The sequence below is a fragment of the Hordeum vulgare genome, chromosome 5H (assembly GCF_904849725.1).
Source record: "Hordeum vulgare subsp. vulgare chromosome 5H, MorexV3_pseudomolecules_assembly, whole genome shotgun sequence".
NCBI classification, from domain to species: Eukaryota; Viridiplantae; Streptophyta; class Magnoliopsida; order Poales; family Poaceae; genus Hordeum; species Hordeum vulgare.
In genome coordinates, this window is record NC_058522.1 from 551206754 (window position 1) to 551226928 (window position 20175).

General features: G+C 47.7%; 1 protein-coding gene across 1 annotated transcript; it reads right to left on the bottom strand.

Moving 5' to 3' along the window:
- Positions 1-4665: 4665 nt before the first annotated feature.
- Positions 4666-10567, bottom strand: LOC123452798 (DDT domain-containing protein DDR4-like). The gene is made up of 12 exons (XM_045129515.1): positions 10115-10567; positions 9891-10001; positions 9668-9754; positions 9542-9579; positions 9377-9458; positions 8428-8534; positions 8162-8333; positions 7191-7283; positions 6980-7103; positions 6184-6226; positions 5898-6092; positions 4666-5813 (listed from the first exon to the last, which is right to left on the bottom strand). The coding sequence occupies exons 1-12, from the start codon at positions 10448-10450 to the stop codon at positions 5216-5218; spliced, it is 1986 nt and encodes a 661-aa protein (XP_044985450.1). The 5' UTR covers positions 10451-10567; the 3' UTR covers positions 4666-5215.
- Positions 10568-20175: the final 9608 nt, after the last annotated feature.

Here is a 20175-nt window from a genome sequence, read left to right on the forward strand (position 1 = left end):
CCTGTATCAAGATAATAGTTTATTATCCATGCTATAATTGTATTGAATGAAGACTCATTTACATGTGTGGATACATAGACAAAACACCGTCCCTAGCATGCCTCTAGTTGGCTAGCCAGTTGATCAATGATAGTCAATGTCTTCTGATTATGAACAAGGTGTTGTTGCTTGATAACTGGATCACGTCATTGGGAGAATCACGTGATGGACTAGACCCAAACTAATAGACGTAGCATGTTGATCGTGTCATTTTGTTGCTACTGTTTTCTGCGTGTCAAGTATTTATTCCTATGACCATGAGATCATATAACTCACTGACACCGGAGGAATGCTTTGTGTGTATCAAACGTCGCAACGTAACTGGGTGACTATAAAGATGCTCTACAGGTATCTCCGAAGGTGTTAGTTGAGTTAGTATGGATCAAGACTGGGATTTGTCACTCCGTGTGACGGAGAGGTATCTCGGGGCCCACTCGGTAATACAACATCACACACACAAGCCTTGCAAGCAATGTAACTTAGTGTAAGTTGCGGGATCTTGTATTACGGAACGAGTAAAGAGACTTGCCGGTAAACGAGATTGAAATAGGTATGCGGATACTGACGATCGAATCTCGGGCAAGTAACATACCGAAGGACAAAGGGAATGACATACGGGATTATACGAATCCTTGGCACTGAGGTTCAAAACGATAAGATCTTCGTAGAATATGTAGGATCCAATATGGGCATCCAGGTCCCGCTATTGGATATTGACCAAGGAGTCTCTCGGGTCATGTCTACATAGTTCACGAACCCGCAGGGTCTGCACACTTAAGGTTCGACGTTGTTTTATGCGTATTTGAGTTATATGGTTGGTTACCGAATGTTGTTCGGAGTCCCGGATGAGATCACGACGTCACGAGGGTTTCCGGAATGGTCCGGAAACGAAGATTGATATATAGGATGACCTCATTTGATTACCGGAAGGTTTTCGGAGTTACCGAGAATGTACCGGGAATGACGAATGGGTTCCGGGAGTTCACCGGGGGGGGCAACCCACCCCGGGGAAGCCCATAGGCATTTGGGGAGCCACACCAGCCCTTAGTGGGCTGGTGGGACAGCCCACAAGTGCCCAATGCGCCAAGAGAAGAAAAATCAAGAGGAAAGAAAAAAAAAAGGAAGGAGGTGGGAAGGGAGGGGGACTCCTCCCACCAAACCAAGTCCAACTCGGTTTGGGGGGGGAGTCCTCCCCCCCTTGGCTCGGCCGACTCCTTGGGGGGTCCTTGGACCCCAAGGCAAGGCCCCCCTCCCTCCTCCTATATATATGGAGCAATTAGGGCTGATTTGAGACGACTTTCTCACGGCTGCCCGACCACATACCTCCACGGTTTTTCCTCTAGATCGCGTTTCTGCGGAGCTCGGGCGAAGCCCTGCTGAGACAAGATCATCACCAACCTCCGGAGCGCTGTCACGCTGCCGGAGAACTCTTCTACCTCTCCGTCTCTCTTGCTGGATCAAGAAGGCCGAGATCATCGTCGAGCTGTACGTGTGCTGAACGCGGAGGTGCCGTCCGTTCGGTACTAGATCGTGGGACTGATCGCGGGATTGTTCGCGGGGCGGATCGAGGGACGTGAGGACGTTCCACTACATCAACCACGTTCTCTAAACGCTTCTGTTGTACGATCTACAAGGGTACTTAGATCACTCATCCCCTCTCGTAGATGGACATCACCATGATAGGTCTTCGTGCGCGTAGGAAAATTTTTGTTTCCCCTGCGACGTTTCCCAACAGGTCCTTCTCGCCAGATCCTTCACAAGAAAGCCAAACGGGTCAAATTCGACAAAAACCGAATTGTCAGTGGTGAACTGGCGAACGGAGAGTAACTTCTTGATAACAGAAGGTGCAAAGATAACGTCATTGAGAGAGAAGGGGCTCGGAGGGAGGGAAGCGGAGCCGGTGGTGAGCACGGGCATATGAGAGCCACCGCCGACCAAGATGGACGGATACTTTGAGGAAAAACAAGACGAGCTCAAGTTACCTGCGTCGTTGGTGATGTGGCTGGACGTGCCGGTGTCGAGATACCACTCGCCAGCGCGTGGAGCATGGAGCGACATGTTGGTCATGGCGGCGTTGAGCATGTGGGCGTTGTCCCACGACGGCGGAGGAGGGGCAGCCCCATATGTCGGTGGTGCGCCGTAGGGTGAAGGTAGGGCGCCGTAGACCATGGGGTACGCGTGATGCGGAGCACCCGGCCGGGGCCCGAGCACACCCGCGGCGTTTGGGGGAACCCACGGTGCGCGGCCGGCTGGTGGAAAGGGAGCGCCCCAAGGGGCGAAATACCCCATCCAGGGCTGCTGGGACGCCCCCGGGGGTGTTGGCGTGGACCCGCGTCCACCACGTCCACGACCGCCGCGATCAGAGGAGCGATCGGGCTGACGTTGGACGACGCCGCCAGTGGAAGAAGAGCCACCGCCACCACCACTGGAGCCCCCGGGACCAGAGGAGCCGGAGGAGCCGTCGTGGGTGGCGACGAGGGCAGTGGCGCCTTCCGTGCGAGCGCGGGCAGCCTGGCTGAGCTCTTCCAACATGAGCCGGGAGCGAGCCTAGACGAAGGTGGGGAAGGGGACCTGCATGGGGAGGAGTGACGCCATGACACTGAACCGGGGAGCGAGTCCGCGGATGAGCTGGAGTATTAGGGTTTTGTCAGTGATGTGCTCGTCGAGGTCGTCGAGGGAATCGGCGAGCGCCTTGAGACGGCGACAGTACTCGGCGATCTTTATGTCGCCTTGAACCGTGGCGCGGAATTCCGGGCCGACGTGGATAGCGCGCCCTGCGAGGTTGTCGCGGAAGAAGGCATCGAGGAGGAACCAGGCATGATAGGAGGTGGAGTCCTGGGCGGAGAGGATGTCGTAGAGTTCGTCAGTGATCGTACCGTAGATCATGAGGAGGATCTGCAGGTCGTCGTGGCGCCACTGCGCGGTTTGTGTGAGCGGGTCGAGGTTGACGAGGACATGGCTCTCCACCCCCGATTTGCGGAGGATGAAGGACATGATGCGCCGCCACTTGGAGTAGTTGCGCAGACGGCATCCAGCTTGAAGTCGATGTGAGCGCCGATGTTGACGGCGTGAATGGAGGGCGGTGGCGCCGTGGAGGAGGACGCAGCGTCGGCGGACGAAGTGCCGAGGGGTGGGACGGTGAGGGGCAGAGGGGGAGTATCTAGTGCAGCGGGAGCGGTGGGCAGGGGAGCGGTGACGCCGGGGATGGGCGGGCTGGGCACGGTCGCGCCGGCGTTGGGTTGTTCGCCGGCGTCGGAGCCGTCGTCAGAGGTGTGTGAGCCGGCCATGGGGGTACAGGAGAGGAAAGATTGGCTCTGGTGCCAAGAAGAAGGATGAGAATCGCTGTGTATATTGCTGAGAGAGGTGAGGTCCTTATATACACAGGTGGTGCACGTCAGTGCATGCGAGCTGAGTAACTACCAGGAGCTATTCTCCTGCGGAGGCGACGGTAGTGGAGCGGCGTGCGACGCGGTCGAGGAGGGGCGTGGCCCTGGAGACGTGGGCGGCAAGGCACGCGCGGAGGAACCGGGCGCCGTCTTCCAACACGCAACACCGAAACGGGGGCTAGACGGAGAAAACTTTATTACTCCCTCCGTTCCTAAATATAAGTCTTTTAAGATATTTCACTAGGAGTCTACATAGGGAGCAAAATGAACGAATCTATACTCTAAAATGTGTTTATATACATCCGTATGTAATCCACTAATGAAACATGTTTAAAGACTTATATTATGAAACGGAGGGAGTACATCGCCATGGAGCCGCCGCAGTCTCGCTTTACCGCAGGATGCAAATCCTAACAAATCTCGAAGACACATTTAAAAACGGAGCCATTTCATCGATAAGGGCCGAGATCCCCGCGCCCCCATGGTACTAAGGCTACCGATCCTAATTGGGATGGTGGCGGCTAGCGTCCCCGGTCAACCCGTCAATTGTGGCGGCTGATAACGTTTTTTGTGGTGCATAGCGTTGGGTTAAACTACCATGTTCTTAACTAATGAATGACGAAAAATCGAAGAATGCACGCCATAGAGCAGCTCGTTCGCAAGGGTCTTCTCCGAGCCCGAACGAACACATCCCTTGGTTCCATCACCTGGCCTAAATCCGAAGCACATATGCAATGCAACGACAGCTTCAAGTGTCATGTCACCAATTTTTTATGTTTAACTACCCACATCTGTACTGAACTCACACGCTTGCGGAGCTCCGCCATGCATCCCTTTGAGTCGACTTTTCTTTTAGAAATATCACGGCAATTTTCACAGAAACTGTTTGCAGTAAATAATTTAAATGCATTTTTCAGAATAGTGATCGATCACAAACTCTGGTGGAATACCTGCATATTCAGTTTGATTGAACTTGTAATTCATGTGCCACGCAATCGCGCCCTTGCGCTGCCGTACTATATACTTCCTCCGTTCCTAAATATAAGTCTTTTAAGCAATTTCACTAGATGTATACATACGAAGCAAAATGATTGAATATACACTCTAAATTGGTCCACTAATGAAATCTTTATAAAGACTTATATTTAGGAACGGAGGGAGTATATAATTCGCTGCGTCTAGTCCATCCACCACGTCGACTTCTCTCTGATGCCAGCTACATGTAACACAGGACAGGACGGACCAAAGAATTTCTCTCTCGCAATTGCCTGGAGAATCCAGGTACCAACAAAGTTCCAGCTTCCAAGCGGCGTCAACAGTCCATAACTGCCGCATGCACCACATGACAGTAACCACTATAGGACGCCTCCTCACCTCAAGTGACATACACAATACCGCTCCTATAAGACTAGAGAGTACATGATCTCGAGAGAAAAAATGAGTACATGACTACAAGGAGGGTTGACACACATGCTGCCAGACAGAAAAAAATCAAGCAGACCGGCGGATGGATCAATGGACACACCACCGGTGGCGTCGAGTATCAGACACAGGTTCCAGAAATCCAGCCGCTGCACACAGGGACCATCTCCTCATCAGTTCCAGCAGTAAGCAGCTCATGGTAGGGGGGATGAGGGACGCATCACCAGCTCATGGATGCTGCTCCATCTCTGTTTTGATCTGCAACTCCACCCAGTGCCGGCACCGGTGCCCTGGTGAAAACAAAAAAGGCTCTGGGCACCTGAATGTGCTGCACAACATGTTTATTACCTGTTATTTGTCCTCCGCCGTCAAGACTGGACGGCCGCGCCATCGAAACCACCGGCAGGCGCAATCTCATTAAGGTGGAGGAATCGTCTCCCAGCAACTTTGCCCTCCTCCCTGCCAGGAGGGTGCATCTTCACTATGTGAAGTAGTCGCTGCTCTTGACTTTTTATTGAGGTATTTGCACTGTCTAGTGCACCAGAGCCGGCATCTGGATCCGATGCATTCAGTTCGACTGGCTTTCCCAATTCAGTATCTTTAGCAGAGTACCGCTGGTGATTCATATGGGGCCGCGCAGAGCGCTTATTGCGCTTGATGCCTGTTTGGATTAAATCCATAGATTTCAGCTTGGCCCCTCGAGGACTGCGATTTGGCAATCTCTTGGACCGTTGAGTCCCCTCTTCATCTTCACTGCTCAAAGAATACTCCACTTGGTCTTCCGATCGAAATTCTCCATCATACTCTGAAGTACTTGCCTTGGGTTGTTTTCGACTTCTAAGGTACTCCTCGTCATAAACAGCTTCGCCCATGATATCGTCATCGCTGTCAAAGTTCGTGTCGATGTCCGAGACATTCTCAACAAAGTCTGTTGTGTATCTTTGAGATCTTTTTCTTTGACGAGACCTATAATTTGAACAATGCATGTTTATATGCTGATATAAGCTTTGGCAAAGGTTCAGCTCAACATCAAAGAGTTAAAGGAGTTACCTACGATCAAGGGTCTCAGCCTTTTCCTCACCACCACTCCCTTGGTAGCTATGCGACTTCAGTGGAGATTCTCCACGCGGTCCATTACATGCAGGTGAGGGTCCAGCTAACGTACCATTACTTGATGCCTCTTGTGTTGGGACAAGTACTCCTCTGTTGGTAGTGGTAACGACCTGAACAGGGTTCTCACTTTTCCTGTCAGTATAAGAGTACCGAAACTTGTGTCATGAGTTTCGTTGTTTATACAAAATTCTATGGAACTATGGAGCGTAGATGATTCACCTACTTTATTGCTTTTAGGGCCTCATTTATTGAACGGTCATAATCATCTGCATGGTGAGGAAAGAGTTTCGCGTTAGGAGAACAGTAAATCTGTATATACCTTTGATCTTGTTCCAATGGGAACTATCCAATTCCAAAAAAATGGCATGCACATATTATTTAGTCTAACAGAGATGTATCAGTTGTATGTACAATTGCAGTGGTATCATAACTTCAGTAGAGGGGTAAGAAAGCTTTTATAGAAGCTAGCCCTAATTCATTTATTTAGTCTAACAGACATTATTGACATGACACTTACATGCACATATTATTTAGTCTAACAGACATTATTGACATGACACTTACATGCACAATATTGCACATATGAAGGTGCGGAAGAAAGCTTTTATAGAAGCTAGCCCTAATTCATTCAGGACACGCTCAACCAAAATAAAGATAAGAATCCTATTGCTAGGAAGTTAGCAATTAGTTTCTGTCTGATAGGTTACAATTAGTTTATGTTCGTTAAAGGTACTCTACCCATCCAATGGACTGCCATGTGCCATTTGAAGTTAAGCAAGAATCAATAAATAAAAGAAGGTCATTATCATCCCTGATCTCTTCTCTACCAAAGAAAGCTGTGCAGCCTTGCCATCTTCTCGATCATTTCGGTAATGCTAAAGCATGAATTGCCAGTGAAACATCTAATGTGAAGGGTTGGCTCAATGAAACTATAACAGCTGGTAAACACGCAATGGTGGAAATGCTACCATATTGGGACAACTAATTAATAGCAGTGTTAACTTTAGTCTTAAGCTTACCAAAAGTATAGGTGACGCGCTTTCTTTCACGTTGGGAGCGGCCAGAGGTGAATCTATCAAATGTTAAGTAGCTGTTAAGGAGAAGGGCTTCTCTTTGTTGCTTTTTTAGCAGCTTCTCCTTCTTCTGCAAGAGGGTTTGTCACACGGTAAATAGGCAGTTATCGTGCTCTAGGCAGATAATTTGAACTCCTTGAGAGGAGCAGTTGAATACCTTGTGAGTCTTTTCCATCTCTGGGAGATAATTGAGCTTCAACTTCTTTCCAAGTGAGACCTCTGTCCTGTTACTACTTGAAAAGAGTTTTTCCTACAAATAAGATTGATAGAAAATAACTAATATCAGTGAACTTCCATAGAATTTCGTAAGAGAAAGAGATCTAAAACTACTTCGCAAAAATCTTGTATGGCATTTGATGCCAAAAGTTTGCATTTTTATTTGGGTATAAGCTCTTCCAGTGCGTCTCTCACTAAAGTCAGTAGCCTTTGATGTACTTGGGGACCTTGGTTATTCTCTGCCCGCGGCATTAGATGGTTGCAGATGTCTGAATGTTACATGGTGCATTGTAAGGTGGACATCTCACAGAGCACACTTTTGCACATGCTTTTATCCTCCTTCCCTCTCAGTTATGTTGCATAACATGCACCAACAAATAGTTAAACACTGGAGTACTCCCTCCATCTCAAAACAAGTGACTCAACTTTATGCTAACTTTGCACTAACGTTAGTATAAAATTGAGTCACTTATTTTGGGACGGAGGGAGTACATGTTAATGCTATCTAAATTGGTTCTTGAAGGCCCTTGATCACATCTGTCATTAATTTAATCTTGTCGCAAACATATGTCACACAAGAATCAAAACCAGGAATATATAAGAAAAGCAAACCCAAGTGTGAATAGTTGCCACCAAGCTAGTAATGATACACAAGCACAGAGATTGACCAAATCATTGATCCTGTTTCCATGCATGCTCAATATGCTTTTCAGAGAAAATCATGCCAGTACCATGCATCAATAACAGAAGATGTCAAATGATGCTCACAGAAAGCGCATTTGCCTTGTGGGTGCTACTGTGTGTGTGTAAGTGTGTCTCATTCAACTCCATTCAGAGGAACAATTCCAGGACTCCATTCAGTAACAGGGGACCTAAAAAATGCATATAATAAACCCGAAAGTTAAAACTTACTGCTGCTGCTTCAAATTCAACAAAGTTAGTTGCGACAGTCTCCCACTGATAGGATACAACTGGAACACCTAAGAACCCATTTCGTTTAGATTTTCTTGTTTGCTCCTTCACATACTCCACTTGTCTAATTTCGCGATACAATCGACGCCCAAGAATCGGATCTTCATCATACCTATAGTGCATTAGTTGATTAGAAATGACCTTGGCCAGAACAAGGTGCTTAAGATTCATTTCAGAATTTATGTTAAAAGTTGTCCTTTGCCCACCAGTATGAGATTCCATGGGAATCTCCCCCAATTCGTTGTTTGCAGAAATCAGGGAGCTGATAGCCCCTTTTTAGACAACTATCTACGAAGATCCGAACATCATCTTGCTGCAAAATAACTGTATCCTATCAGTTAATATGTCAACAGTTAATTTATTAATCTTGAAGCACTCATGACAAGAAAACTTAACGATCACATTTGCAGCTAGTTGTAGGCATCTCTTAACAATTACAAACATGAAGGTATTGAGAGCATTTACATGCTCAGAGAGGTGTTGTACACATGGGAGATACAACAAAACACTTCCTGAGCCTTGCTAGGAACTACATATTTCATTCACACAGGATTGCATAAAAAATATGCCATTAAATCCATTAGCACTCACCGTTTAACATGTGGAAATGAAATATGTCCAGAAAGAGATGTATAAAATAGCAGGCAACTGATGCCACTGTTCTAAACAGCGGTTAATGAACATTCAGAAAATCACTAATCGCTTATGCAGATTATCAGTTCGATATGCAATTGAATAATGAATACTTCAAGAAGGTGCACATATGGCTGTAGCATAAGTAGATTGCAGAGCAATTCTCAAATCATTGATCATATGTCAAGATAATAACTGTAAGTTGCATGCCGAGATATAACACTAGGCTGCAAACATATGCATTATTAAATCTGTACTTCTCCAAGTACATTAGGCAGCTTTTAATAACATATACAAACATTCTTAGGTAACTTGACCAGAGATAGTACTGATTATTTAGCAGGAAGCCAACTAGAAGTAACTTTCATAGATAAATGCAGATGAAGCACCAACAATCATCTGTTAGCATTAGCTGCTAGGTAAGCAACCTAGAATGTGGGTTTTGTTCCATATGATAACATAACACTGTGCGGCTCACCGCTATCACTGCAAATGTTCCACACGAAAATTAGGGGCACACACCTCACAGCGTATGTCACATATTGCTTTCAGGATCATTAATCGAGTCGCTGGCTCAAGTTCCTTGTACGCTTGAATTTCCGCTCTGAGAAGGGAAAAACAATAAGTCATCCAATATTCAATTGTAGCAAGGGATTCAGGCAGGAATTACTTGGGTACAGAACTCACCCATGTGAGGCAACGATTGGTAGATTGCCTTGTGCAACCTGAAGATCGTGCCTTTTTTAGCTCATTAACCAAATGCAGCACTAGCCCTATTACAAAATTGTTCTCGACAATGAACAAGTCACATACCAGATGCCACCAGTCCTTCAATTTTCTACATAACACTGTGACCCATTTTCCATCCGCCATAGACATTCGAGCTACAGGAGGAATCGACTGCAAAATGCAAATAAGAAGCATTAAGAAATTAAGTAAATAGAGTATTAGACAAGCTTGTCAATTATTATTTGAACACTGATTCTAAGTAAGAGAGTGTGTGATGTTGTTGCAACATTCCCAGCATCAGGCTCACCCTTAATAGCGGCACATGCAGGTCATCCAGCGTGCCATTGGGCACCAGGAGGGCGTCCTCCAGCTCCTCCGCCGTGAACTCCGCCGCAATGTTCAGCAATGGCCGGAACACCTGCAGCTCCGGAGCAGAGCAACCGCGCCGAAGGTCAAACTTGGAATGCTAAACCCTAAACCCTAGAGCGGAAGGCCGATGTAGGGGGGGCACGCGATCGGGAGCGCGCTCACCTGGAGGAAGTTGAGGACGGAGGCGAGCTCCCACATGCCCCGCAGCCTCCACCGCGGCAGCTCGGCGGGGTCCGCGGGCTCCGCGACGAGAGGCGTCACCACGCGGCATTGCGGCGGCTCCGGCTCCGCCTCCTCGCGCTCCTCCTCCACGACCTTCCTCGGCCGCCCCGGGCCCGACCGCCGCGGAGGGGGCGTGGGGTATGGCGCGGGCGGCACCAGGGGGCGGCTGCACGCGCGCGGCGGGCGCGTCCGCCTCGCCGGCGGCGCCGCGACCTCCGGCTCGGCCGGCGGGGGGTCCTGGCGGGGATTCTCCTCCGGCGGCGAGGCGGCGGCCATCCCCGGCGAGATTTTCGCGGCGGAGGGTCGGATCGGCGGCGAGGGGCAGGGTCGGGAGGGGAGGGGAGGGAGGCGGGGTCGGTCACGGGCTCACGGGGAAAAGGGGGAGGAGTGAGGGGGCAGAAACGGGATTTCGCACGGGGCGAGGTAACGGAAGCGCGTGGGAAGCGGGGGCGAACAGAACGCTGTGGGCAGGGGCGAAACCGGGATTTCGGGTGGGTCGCGGGTTTGGGGAGGGGTTTTGGCCGGACCGGGTCATCATCATGGCTCAATCATCACCCGGTGCTAGTGATATCTATACTGCTGTTGCTGCTGCCCAGGGAACAATGTGGGATTACAAATCTTCAAAACCTCGAAAGGTAAAGGGAAAAGCTTACCTTTAGCCGACTGATTTCGCACGAGCATTCGTCGGCTTCATGCCCGTCCGATCATCTGTTCATGAGACGAAAAGAGCAATCGAGCAATCGTCCACTTCATGCCCGTCCGATCAACTGTTGATGAGACGAAGAGAGCAATCGAGCAATCGTCCGCTTCATGCCCGTCCGATCAACTGTTGATGAGACGAAGAGAGCAATCTGCTCCACGCCAATGCTTTGTGCAATTAGGCTATTGCATTTCATTGATCGCAACAAGAGGTTAGTTGCAAACTTGTATCTACTCTTCCGTCGCACTCTTTCTCGCTTTCCTTCCCTCTCTCTGATCTTCTTGTCTTCCTCCTGCACGAACCGCCACTCGAAGCCCCCGTGACCGTCGTGGAGCACAAGCGTGGCCTCCTCGAGCACCGCCGGTCCCGAACCACTCTAACCGTGGGCTCCGTCCTCTCATGAAAAAAATCTGAAATATCATCTTTGTTCCAAAGAAATCCACAATAAGATTTTTGTTGCAAAAAAATTATGCAACAAGTTTTCTGTTGCAAAAGAAATTTTGTAACAAGATCTTTGTTACAAATAATCCGTAACAAGAAGTTCGTTGCAAAAAAGATTGCAACACGACCTTTGTTGCAATAATGAGGACGTCAATTGATGGCACGATTGTTGGGAAATGTCGCATGGGAAACAAAAAAAATTCCTACGCTCACCAAGATCGATCTATGGAGACTAGCATCTACGAGAGGGGGGTGCATCTACATACCGTTGTAGATCGCTAAGCGGAAGCGTATATAACGCGGTTGATGTAGTCGAATATCTTCACGATCCAATCACGATCCGTCCCGCGATCTCATCACGGTTCGTCCCGATCTAGTGTTGAACGGACGACACCTCCGTGTTCAGCACACGTACAACTCGATGATGTTCTCCACCTCCTTGATCCAACAAGCAAGGTGGAAAGTAGATGAGTTCTCCGACAGCACGACGAATGGCGACGGTGGTAGTGGAGCTGTTCCGGCAGGGCTTCGCCAGGCAATACCGAAACCGATCTAGTGGAGAAAACCGATCTATGGGAGAGACAGAGGTGCGTCATGGGAGAGTACCCAGCCCCCTTGCGCCTCCCCGCCTTTATATAGGCAAGGGAGGGGCTGGTGGCTTGCCCTCCAAGCCCTAGGGTCGTTGGTCAAGGGAGGAAGGAAATCGTTCATTTCCTTCCCCACCGATCACTATCCCCTTTTTTAGGGATCTCGATCTTATTCTTTTGGGATATGATCATATTCCTTTTAAGGGGGGGTCTTGATGCGCCTAGACCAGGTGGGTCCCCATGATGGTGGGCTCCACTCCGGAACCTTCTAGAACCTTCCCGGGACAATACCGAAAAAATCGTGAACATTTTCCGGAACCCTGAATATGACTTCCCATATATAAATCTTTACCTTCGGACCATTCCGGAGCTCCTTGTGACGTCTGGGATCTCATCCGGGACTCCAAACAACCTTCAGCTATCACCACACATAACTCATCAATACCCAAACACCTATTGATCTACTTCCCTCTAGCATCACTCATCCTTCATCACTGAACCTTAAGTGTGTAGACCCTGCGAGTTCGAGAACTATGTAGACATGACCTGAGACACTCTCCGATCAATAACCAATAGCGGGACCTGGATGCCCATGTTGTCTCCTACATATTCTACAAAGATCTTTATAGATCGAACCACGATGTCAAGGATTCAATCAACTCCGTATATTGTTCCATTTGTCCATCGGTATGTTACTTGCCCGAGATTCGATCGTCGGTATCTCACCTAGTTCAATCTCGTTACCGGCAAGTCTCTTTACTCGTTCCGTAATACAAGATCACGTGACTAACTCCTTAGTCACATTGCTTGCAAGCTCATTGTGATGTTCTATTATCGAGTGGGCCCAGAGATACCTCTCCGTCATAAGGAGTGACAAATCCCAGTCTCGATTCACGCCAACCCAACAGATACATTCGGAGATACCTGTAGAGCACCTTTATAGTCACCCAGTTACGTTGTGGCATTTGATACACACAAGTCATTCCTCCGGTGCCCGGGAGTTGCATGATCTCATCGTCATAAAAACAGATACTTGAAATGCAGAAAACAGTAGCAATAAACTGACACGATCACATGCTACGTTCATAGTTTGGTTCTTGTCCATCACATCATTCTCCTAATGATGTGATCCCGTTATCAAATGACAAGTCATGTTTATGGTCAGGAAACCTTGACCATCTTTAATCAACAAGCTAGTCCTTAGAGGCTCACTAGGGATAGTGTGTTCTCTATGTATCCACACATGTATTTGAGTTTGCAATCAATACAATTATAGCATGGATAATAAATGATTATCAAGAACAAGGAAATATAATAATAACTAATTTATTATTGCCTCTAGGGCATATTTCCAACAACGATTCGCTAGAGTTCTCGGCTCGTGATCCATTAAAAAGATCAGCCGATGGACGTGTAGCACGCCCCTAAAGTTTATGCTTTGAGTCCAAAGAGGGGGCAAGGATGGTAATGATCTATGGGAGAGACAGAGCTACACGTGCGCAGCGGGCGCATTCGCCTCGTCGACGGTGCCACGGCCTCCGGCTCGGCCGGCGGGGGTATTGGCGGGTATTCTCCTTCGGTGGCGAGGCGGTAACCATCCCCGGCGAGATTTTCATGGTGGAGGGTCGGATCGGCAGCGAGGGGCAGGGTCGGGAGGGGAGGGGACGGGGGCGTGGGTGGTCACAGGCTCACGGGGAAAGGGGCAGAAACGGGATTTCGCACGGGGCGAGGTAACACAAGCGTGTGGCAAGCAGGGGGGGACAAAATGTTGTGGACAGGGGCAAAACGGGTATTTGTGTGGGATAGGGGTTTGTGCAGGGTTTTTCGGCCGAACCGGGTAATCATGGCTCAATCATCACCCGGTGACATACATAGGGTGATCCCATAAACCAAGTGCTAGTGCTATCTATACTGTTGTTGCTGCTTCCTGGGAACAATGTGCAAATCTTCAAAGCCTATAGAGATAAAAGTTTATGCTTCAAGTCGACAATGAGAAGAAAAAAGGGGTAGTGGTATCTGGCGAACATTCGTTGTGACTGAGATCCCAGCGGACGCTCCGAGAGTCACACGATCCATGTCCAAATGTTAGCCCTATGGATATTGCACTAACAAGTAAAGAACCATCGTGATTTTTCTGAAAACTACCACCAACCCTAATAACACTAAAATGCCATCCCGCGCATTCGCAAACACAATGTGTGGCAACGGAAGTTCGCCCGGATTCGTGCCCAAACAAAAGCTCAAAAAAGTGTACAACTTTGACAAGAGACCTGGAAAAGGATTGTACCATTCATCTTACAAACAATTCTCGGTTGAAGAAATCAATGAAATGCATGAGGGACATTCATGAATTCGTAGGTAAAGAAAAGCATCAAGATAGGCAATCTGCAACCTTTGCAATATATCTCAAAACTGATATCGCTAATACCTGTTGGGGAACGTCGCATGGGAAACAAAAAATTTCATACGCGCACGAAGACCTATCATTGTGATGTCCATCTACGAGAGGGGATGAGTGATCTACGTACCCTTGTAGACCGTACAGCAGAAGCATTAGTGAACGCGGTTGATGTAGTGGAACGTCCTCACGTCCCTCGATCCGCCCCGCGAACAATCCCGCGATCAGTCCCACGATCTAGTACCGAACGTACGGCACCTTCGCGTTCAGCACACGTACAGCTCGACGATGATCTCGGCCTTCTTGATCCAGCAAGAGAGACGGAGAGGTAGAAGAGTTCTCCGACAGCGTGACGGCGCTCCGGAGGTTGGTGATGATCTCGTCTCAGCAGGGCTCCGCCCGAGCTCCGCAGAAACGCGATCTAGAGGAAAAACCGTGGAGGTATGTGGTCGGGCTGCCGTGGAAAAGTCGTCTCAAATCAGCCCTAAAACCTCCGTATATATACGTGGGAGAGGGGGGCCTTGCCTTGGGGCTCAAGGAGCCCCAAGGGGGTCGGCCGAGCCAAAGGGGGGAAGGACTCCCGCCCAAACCGAGTCCTACTTGGTTTGGTGGGTGGAGTCATTCTTTCCTTTCCCACCTCCTCCTTTTTTTTCTCTTTGATTTTTCTTCCAATGCGCATAGGGCCCTTTTGGGCTGCCCCACCAGCCCACTAAGGGCTGGTGCGCCACCCTCAAGACCTATGGGCCTCCCCGGGGTGGGTTGACCCCCCGGTGAACTCCCGGAACCCATTCGTCATTCCCGGTACATTCCCGGTAACTCCGAAAACCTTCCGGTAATCAAATGAGGTCATCCTATATATCAATCTTCGTTTCCGGACCATTCCGGAAACCCTCGTGACGTCCATGATCTCATCCGGGACTCCGAACAACATTCGGTAACCAACCATATAACTCAAATACGCATAAAACAACGTCGAACCTTAAGTGTGCAGACCCTGCGGGCTCGAGAACTATGTAGACATGACCCGAGAGACTCCTCGGTCAATATCCAATAGCGGGACCTGGATGCCCATATTGGATCCTACATATTCTACGAAGATCTTATCGTTTGAACCTTAGTGCCAAGGATTCATATAATCCCGTATGTCATTCCCTTTGTCCTTCGGTATGTTACTTGCCCGAGATTCGATCGTCAGTATCCGCATACCTATTTCAATCTCGTTTACCGGCAAGTCTCTTTACTCGTTCCGTAATACAAGATCCCGCAACTTACACTAAGTTACATTGCTTGCAAGGCTTGTGTGTGATGTTGTATTACCGAGTGGGCCCCGAGATACCTCTCCGTCACACGGAGCGACAAATCCCAGTCTTGATCCATACTAACTCAACGAACACCTTCGGAGATACCTGTAGAGCATCTTTATAGTCACCGAGTTACGTTGCGATGTTTGATACACACAAAGTATTCCTCCGGTGTTAGTGAGTTATATGATCTCATGGTCATAGGAACAAATACTTGACACGCAGAAAACAGTAGCAACAAAATGACACAATCAACATGCTACGTCTATTAGTTTGGGTCTAGTCCATCACGTGATTCTCCTAATGACGTGATCCAGTTATCAAGCAACAACACCTTGTTCATAATCAGAAGACACTGACTATCTTTGATCAACTCGCTAGCCAACTAGAGGCTTGCTAGGGACAGTGTTTTGTCTATGTATCCACACATGTAAATGAGTCTTCTTTCAATACAATTATAGCATGGATAATAAACGATTATCTTGATACAGGAATTAAATAATAACTATATTTATTATTGCCTCTAGGGCATAATTCCAACAGTCTCCCACTTGCACTAGAGTCAATAATCTAGCCCTCACATCATCATGCGAATTACATTGTAATAAATCTAACACCCATACAGTTCTGGTGTTGATCATGCTTTGGCCGTGGAAGAGGTTTAGTCAGCGGGTCTGCTACATTCAGATCCGTGTGCACTTTGCATATATTTACGTCCTCTCCTTCGACGTAGTCGCGGATGAGGTTGAAGCATCGTTTGATGTGTCTGGACTTCTTGTGAAACGGTGGTTCCTTTGCTAAGGCAATGGCACCTGTGTTGTCACAGAACAAGGTTATTGGATTCAGTGCGCTTGGCACCACTCCAAGATCCGTCATGAACTGCTTCATCCAGACACCCTCCTTAGCCGCCTCCGAGGTAGCCATGTACTCCGCTTCACATGTAGAATCTGCTACGACGCTTTGCTTGGAACTGCACCAGCTTAACGCACCCCCATTAAGAATAAATACGTATCCGGTTTGCGACTTAGAGTCGTCCGGATCTGTGTCAAAGCTTGCATCGACGTAACCTTTTATGGCGAGCTCTTCGTCACCTCCATACACGAGAAACATCTCCTTAGTCCTTTTCAGGTACTTCAGGATATTCTTGACCGCCGTCCAGTGATCCACTCCTGGATTACTCTGGAACCTACCTCCATACTTATGGCCAGGCTAACGTCCGGTCTAGTGCACAACATTGCATACATGATAGAGCCTATGGCTGAAGCATAGGGGACGGAGCGCATATGCTCTCTATCCTCATCAGTTGCTGGGCACTGAGTCTTACTCAATCTCGTACCTTGTAAAACTGGCAAGAACCCCTTCTTGGACTGTTCCATTTTGAACCTCTTCAAAACTTTATCAAGGTATGTGCTTTGTGAAAGTCCTATCAGGCGTTTTGATCTATCCCTATAGATCTTAATGCCTAGAATGTAAGCAACTTCTCCTAGGTCCTTCATAGAGAAACTTTTATTCAAGTAATCCTTTATGCTCTCCAAAAACTCTATGTTGTTTCCAATCAACAATATGTCATCCACATATAATATTAGAAATGCCACAGAGCTCCCACTCACTTTCTTGTAAATACAAGATTCTCCAACCACTTGTATAAACCCAAATGCTTTGATCACCTCATCAAAGCGTTTGTTCCAACTCCGAGATGCTTGCACCAGTCCATAAATGGATCGCTGGAGCTTGCACACCTTGTTAGCATTCTTAGGATCGACAAAACCTTCGGGTTGCATCATATACAATTCTTCCTTAAGGAAACCGTTAAGGAACGCCGTTTTGACATCCATCTGCCAGATTTCATAATCGAAAAGTGCAGCTATTGCTAACATGATTCTGACGGACTTAAGCATCGCTACGGGTGAGAATGTCTCATTGTAGTCAACTCCTTGAACTTGTGAAAAACCATTTGCCACAGGTCGAGCTTTATAAACGGTCACATTGTCGTCAGCGTCCGTCTTCCTCTTAAAGATCCATTTGTTCTGAATATCCTTGCGGCCCTCAGGCAGTACCTCCAAAGTCCACACTTTGTTCTTATACATGGATCCTATCTCGGACTTCATGGCTTCCAGCCATTTGTTGGAATCTAGGCCCACCATTGCTTCTTCATAATTTGCAGGTTCATTGTTGTCCAACAACATGATTGATAAGACGGGATTACCGTACCACTTTGGAGCAGCACGTGGTCTCGTCGACCTGTGTGGTTCGACAGAAACTTGAACTGGAGTTTCATGATCATCATCATTAACTTCCTCCTCAACCGGCGTCGCAACGACAGAGGTTTCCCCTTGCCCTGCGCCACCATCCAGAGGGATGAGAGGTTCGACAACCTCGTCAAGTTCTATCTTCCTCCCACTCAATTCTCTCGAGAGAAACTCCTTCTCGAGAAAAGCTCCGTTTTTAGCAACAAACACTTTGCCCTCGGATTTGAGATAGAAGGTGTACCCAACTGTCTCTTTTGGGTAACCTATGAAGACGCACCTTTCCGCTTTGGGTTCCAGCTTTTCAGGCTGAAGCTTTTTGACATAAGCATCACATCCCCAAACTTTAAGAAACGACAACTTTGGCCTTTTGCCATACCACAGTTCGTATGGTGTCGTCTCAACAGATTTTGATGGTGCCCTATTTAAAGTGAATGCAGCTGTTTCTAATGCATAACCCCAAAACGATAACGGCAAATCGGTAAGAGACATCATAGATCGCACCATCTCTAATAAAGTACGATTACGACGTTCGGACACACCATTACGCTGTGGTGTTCCAGGCGGTGTCAACTGTGAAACAATTCCACATTGTCTTAAGTGAGCACCAAACTCGAAACTCAGATATTCACCCCCACGATCAGACCGTAGGAACTTGATCTTCTTGTTACGATGATTTTCAACTTCACTCTGAAATTGCTTGAACTTTTCAAATGTTTCAGACTTGTGCTTCATTAAGTAGACATAACCATATCTACTCAAATCGTTAGTGAATGTGAGAAAATAACGATATCCGCTGCGTGCCTCTACGCTCATCGGACCACACACATCGGTATGTATGATTTCCAACAAGTCACTTGCACGCTCCATTGTTCCGGAGAATGGAGTTTTAGTCATCTTGCCCATGAGGCATGGTTCGCACGTGTCAAGTGAATCAAAGTCAAGTGACTCCAAAAGTCCATTGGCATGGAGTTTCTTCATGCGCTTTACACCAATATGACCTAAGCGGCAGTGCCACAAAAATATGGCGCTATCATTGTTAACTCTAACTCTTTTGGTCTCAATGTTATGTATGTGTGTATCGCTATCAAGATTCAATATGAACAATCCTCTCACATTGGGTGCATGACCATAAAAGATGTTACTCATAAAAATAGAACAACCATTATTCTCTGACTTAAAAGAGTAACCGTCTCGCAATAAACAAGATCCAGATATAATGTTCATGCTCAACGCATGCACTAAATAACAATGATTCAAGTTCATAACTAATCCTGATGGTAACTGAAGTGAAACTGTGCCGACGGCGATTGCATCAACCTTGGAACCATTTCCTACGCGCATCGTCACTTCATCTTTCGCCAGCCTTCGTCTATTCCGCAGTTCGTGTTTCAAGTTGCAAATATGAGCAACAGAACCGGTATCGAATACCCAGGCACTACTACGAGAGCCGGTTAAGTACACATCAATAAGATGTATATCAAATATACCTGATTTTTCTTTGGCCGCCTTCTTATCTGCCAGATACTTGGGGCAATTGCGCTTCCAGTGACCCATACCCTTGCAATAGTAACACTCTGTTTCAGGCTTAGGTCCAGCTTTGGGTTTCTTCGTCAGATTGGCAACAGGCTTGCCGCTCTTCTTTGAATTACCCTTCTTGACTTTGCCGTTTCTCTTGAAACTAGTGGTCTTATTCACCATCAACACTTGATGCTCTTTACGGAGTTCAGACTCCGCGACTTTCAGCATCGCAAACAACTCGCCGGGTGACTTGTTCATCCCTTGCATGTTGTAGTTCAACACAAAGCCTTTATAGCTTGGCGGCAGTGATTGAAGGATTCTGTCAGAGATAGCCTCTTGCGGGAGTTCAATCCCCAGCTCAGCTAGACGGTTTGAGTACCCAGACATTTTGAGCACATGTTCACTGACAGACGAGTTCTCCTCCATCTTGCAAGCATAGAATTTATCGGAGGTCTCATACCTCTCGATCCGGGCGTTCTTCTGAAAGATAAACTTCAACTCTTGGAACATCTCAAATGCTCCATGACGCTCAAAGCGACGTTGAAGTCCCGGTTCTAAGCCATACAAGACTGCACATTGAACTACTGAGTAGTCCTCCTTACGTGCTAACCAAGCGTTCTTAACATCCTGATCAGCCGTAGCGGGTGGTTCATCTCCTAGCGCAGCATTAAGGACATAATCCTTCTTCCCAGCTTGTAAGATTAGCTTAAGATTACGAGCCCAGTCTACAAAGTTGCTTCCATCATCTTTCAACTTAGCTTTCTCTAGGAACGTATTAAAATTCAGGGTGACTGTCGCGTGAGCCAT